Below are 3751 nucleotides of genomic sequence, written 5' to 3' on the forward strand. Positions count from 1 at the left end.
TTTTTTTTTTTTTTTTTTTTTTGCCTATCCTATAGTAAGGCCACTTACCTGATTAGCTTATACGGTGTCACCAATTTATCATTAATGAAAGTTTGATTTTTTCTTTTGTATCCAAGCCAACCTGATATGAACCAAGAGACATCAATCATACAATATACTTCAATGAAGATATGAAGAAAATGTTGTCAAAATTATCAAAAGATGTTTCAATTCATGCTACATTGAAGAGGAATAAAGTTTGATTGTTGTAAATTTTGGGTGGGTTACAATTTAGAGTAATTTAGAGTTATTGTATTTCATTATTGTATTTTAAGACTTTTAATTTACTTTAGTTACAATTACATAATGGTTAATTATTGCCATTAAGTATGAATGTTACAACTCTTGGAATGCCTTGAGTAGTTTCATTTTGAGGCTATATAAAGCCATGTATGTTGTATTTGTAAGGAAGACTTGGAAAATATATTACAAGAAGCATTTGTGCTTTTCTTTAGCCAATGGCTAAGTTTCTTTGCAATTCTATGTAGTTTAGGTTGCATGTAGAATCATTCAAGCTCGACATGATCAATCTTGCTTATGGAGTGATTCGAATCTCAAAAGTGTTTGAGATATTTGATCAACAAGAATCATTCAAGCTAGACATGATCGATCTTGCTTGTGGAGTGATTTGAATCTCAAACAAGTGTTCTTGTGTTAAGATATTCGATCGACAAGGTAATCTGAATCTTATTCCCCTTGTATTGATTCCTTATCTTATCACAACCTATAAGAATCCATGACATCAATTTCATGTTCAATTCTCTAACTCTTACAATGGTTCATGTGTTAAACTTCTTGCGAGCATTAAAGACTTTGTAAGGATAAAGTCTTGGAACATTATAATATACATCTAAATCTATATACATATTATATATATATATATATATATATATTAAGATTTCATTTTCTATTTTTTTTTCTTTTCTTCGAGTGACTACCTATCTTCCATTTTTTTATATGTTCTGTATATTTTTTTATTCTGTTGACAAATATTTGCCTAATTTATTCTAGTTATTTTCTACCCTCTAACATCATAATAAAAAATCTAAATAATTGGGAAGGAACTAGAGATCTAATTCTGAATAATTAGACAAAGGAAAAGGAAATTTGATTCTGACTAATTTCTTATAAGATAAATGAAAATGAGATCTGAAAAATGATTTACCCTAATAACAAAGCTATTTTAGCACACCATAATAGTTGGGGAGAGGAAGAGGGGTTGGTGGAGAGTAATTTAGGGAAAATTATTATTTTAATTATTTAACTATTTACTTTTTTTTTTTTCTTACAAAAGTTGTTAGCATAAGATAATAATGCAAAAAAATTATTAGATTTCAAGTTTGAACGCATATCCGATAGATGGGAATGGAAGAACCATACTTAATTTAATGCACATTTAATATGTAACTACCTCTCCTCAAACACATTACGTCTCATCTCATTAATATAAAACTAAAATTATTTTATATAAACGTTTCAATTCATCTACCTAATAATTTTATTAGCTCTCATTAACATTATTATAAATTTTGGAAGAGTTGCATGTATCAATAAAGAGAATGAGCTCACAAATTTATTCGACCATTAGAGCCTCCCACATTTAAAAAATAATTAACCGTAAATTTCTTAATAAATAATAATATTAGTGAGGATGATAATAATAATTTGAGTAGAAACTCTCTCTCCTCTCCTCTTTTCCCTAGGGTCGCTCTTCGACACATCAATGTTAATGTCGCTGTTCCACCTCACCGTCACCCTTTTCTTCTTCAAACAAAAATAGAAAACACAATCTGAAAAAAAAAAACTTAACTCCATCCATCATCATCAACTTGAAAAGGTGCATCTCGTATCAACAAAAATTTAATTATGAATAAAAAAATAAAAGAAAAAAATAATCATACTGAGATTCATCGGGCTTATGTTTTCACATGACAAAAGATTATATGACGATTTTTTATAAAACAATCGAATTTCTCACGTTTATCGTTTTATGCGTTTCTAAATTATTTATTATAAGAAATTTGTAGAGGAGAAATCCATCCATTTTTTAATTGTTTTTTAAAAAGATTTAACAATAAAGTATTGTTCTATTATTATTATATTTTTCTTTAGTCCATAATTCAAACTTACGTGGATGAATTGAATATAAACATCAGATAAGACAAAGAAAGGACCACAAATCGATGCATCGAGGAAAATGAGGAAAACAAAAATAAAACATGTGAAAATATACTGTGGAAAGGAAATAAAATAATAATAATAATAATAATAGTTTAAGTTAAAGATTCTTTCTTATCTTGATTTTGAATGAAAATGAAGAATGGTTCCTCCCTCACGTTTCAGTATTTATAATCTTTAAATATAAAAATTCCAAAATAAATAAATAATTTTAATTTTGGGGTGGTGGTACAATAATGCAAAATTACAGGGACTCCAAAACAAAATGCAAATTATTGGAGTGGTCCTCCTCAACCTCCATAAAAAGGTGCGTAAATGAAAGCTCCGATCTCATCCACTCACTCACTGCCAATTAAACTGTAGACGTATGGCTTACTGCACGTCTCACACCTTCCAAATTCCGGCCTCCAACGTCATTTCACGGCCGCGCACTGTCACTCCCTCTGTCGGCGCCGCCGTGTCCTTGTGGCGCCGCCCTTCATCTATTCCATCTATTTCAAACCGCAACATGTCCTTCAAATGCCACGCCATTTCCAAGTGTAATGGTACTACGCTCTCACTTACATCGATATGTTTTTAAAATTTTTCGTTTTTTGAAACGGGATTTTCGATCTTTTGATTAGATTAGAGATATATAATTTTTTTTAATAGTCGAATTATGTTGATATTAACAATTGACATTTTTCAACAATTGTCCTTCCAAGTCTAATTTTGCAATTTGTAGTTTCTAAAAGCTTTGAATCTCATTTCAACACTTAACTACATAAATGCGGACACAATCATTACAATTCCTTAATCAAGTCTAATGTTCAATTTGAGGATAAAAATTGACCCATATAATAAATTTAAAATCTAAGAGTAAAAATTGGTTTTTTCCTCCCAAACATTTTTCTATCACGATATCAATGGTCATCTAACATTTTCTGTGACAGATATCACACCTATTATAACCGAAGAGGCTCCAGAAGCATTAGGGCCATATTCTCAAGGCATCATAGCCAACAACTTTATATTTGTGTCTGGCTCCCTAGGTCTTATTCCCGAGGTAGCTTCATCATTTTATGATTTTATTTATTGTTACGTTCTACTTTACGTGTAGATTATGTGAATTTTTTAAATGTCTAATCCAACATAACTCAAGTGTTTAGGTCTACTTACATGTATTTGTAGATTAGTAGTTTCGAATTTCGTGTATGTGTATGCACTTTCTATGAGGTCTAATTGAGTGTGTATGTTTATGATTTAATACAGACAGGAGAATTAATTTCCGATCACGTTGGAGACCAAACTGTGCAGGTATTATTTGTTTATTTTTTTCATTAGATCTTGTTGTGCTTTGTAGACCCAAAAGTTTTATAAAAATAAATGTTAGAAAATGAAATGAAATATGATTACGCAGGCCCTCAAAAATATAGGAGCAATATTGAAAGCTGGAGGTGCGGACTATAATAGAGTGGTTAAGACAACTATTATGTATGAAACCCTTTTTCGTATATTTTGAGGTTTTTTTTTTTTTTTTTTTTTTTTTTTTTTT

The 3751-nt window shown here is 29.9% G+C and overlaps 1 protein-coding gene across 1 annotated transcript in view; it reads left to right on the plus strand.

Moving 5' to 3' along the window:
- Positions 1–2547: 2547 nt before the first annotated feature.
- Positions 2548–3751, plus strand: part of LOC111438474 (2-iminobutanoate/2-iminopropanoate deaminase-like) — a 2213-nt gene continuing 1009 nt past the window's right edge. The window contains exons 1-4 of the mRNA XM_023076385.1: positions 2548–2762; positions 3150–3262; positions 3469–3513; positions 3617–3690. Coding sequence (XP_022932153.1) covers positions 2585–2762; positions 3150–3262; positions 3469–3513; positions 3617–3690 — 410 coding nt within the window. The 5' untranslated portion in view covers positions 2548–2584. The remainder of the gene's footprint in view (positions 2763–3149; positions 3263–3468; positions 3514–3616; positions 3691–3751) is intronic.

The sequence above is a fragment of the Cucurbita moschata genome, unplaced genomic scaffold (genome assembly GCF_002738365.1).
Source record: "Cucurbita moschata cultivar Rifu unplaced genomic scaffold, Cmos_1.0 Cmo_Scf00075, whole genome shotgun sequence".
NCBI lineage: Eukaryota > Viridiplantae > Streptophyta > Magnoliopsida > Cucurbitales > Cucurbitaceae > Cucurbita > Cucurbita moschata.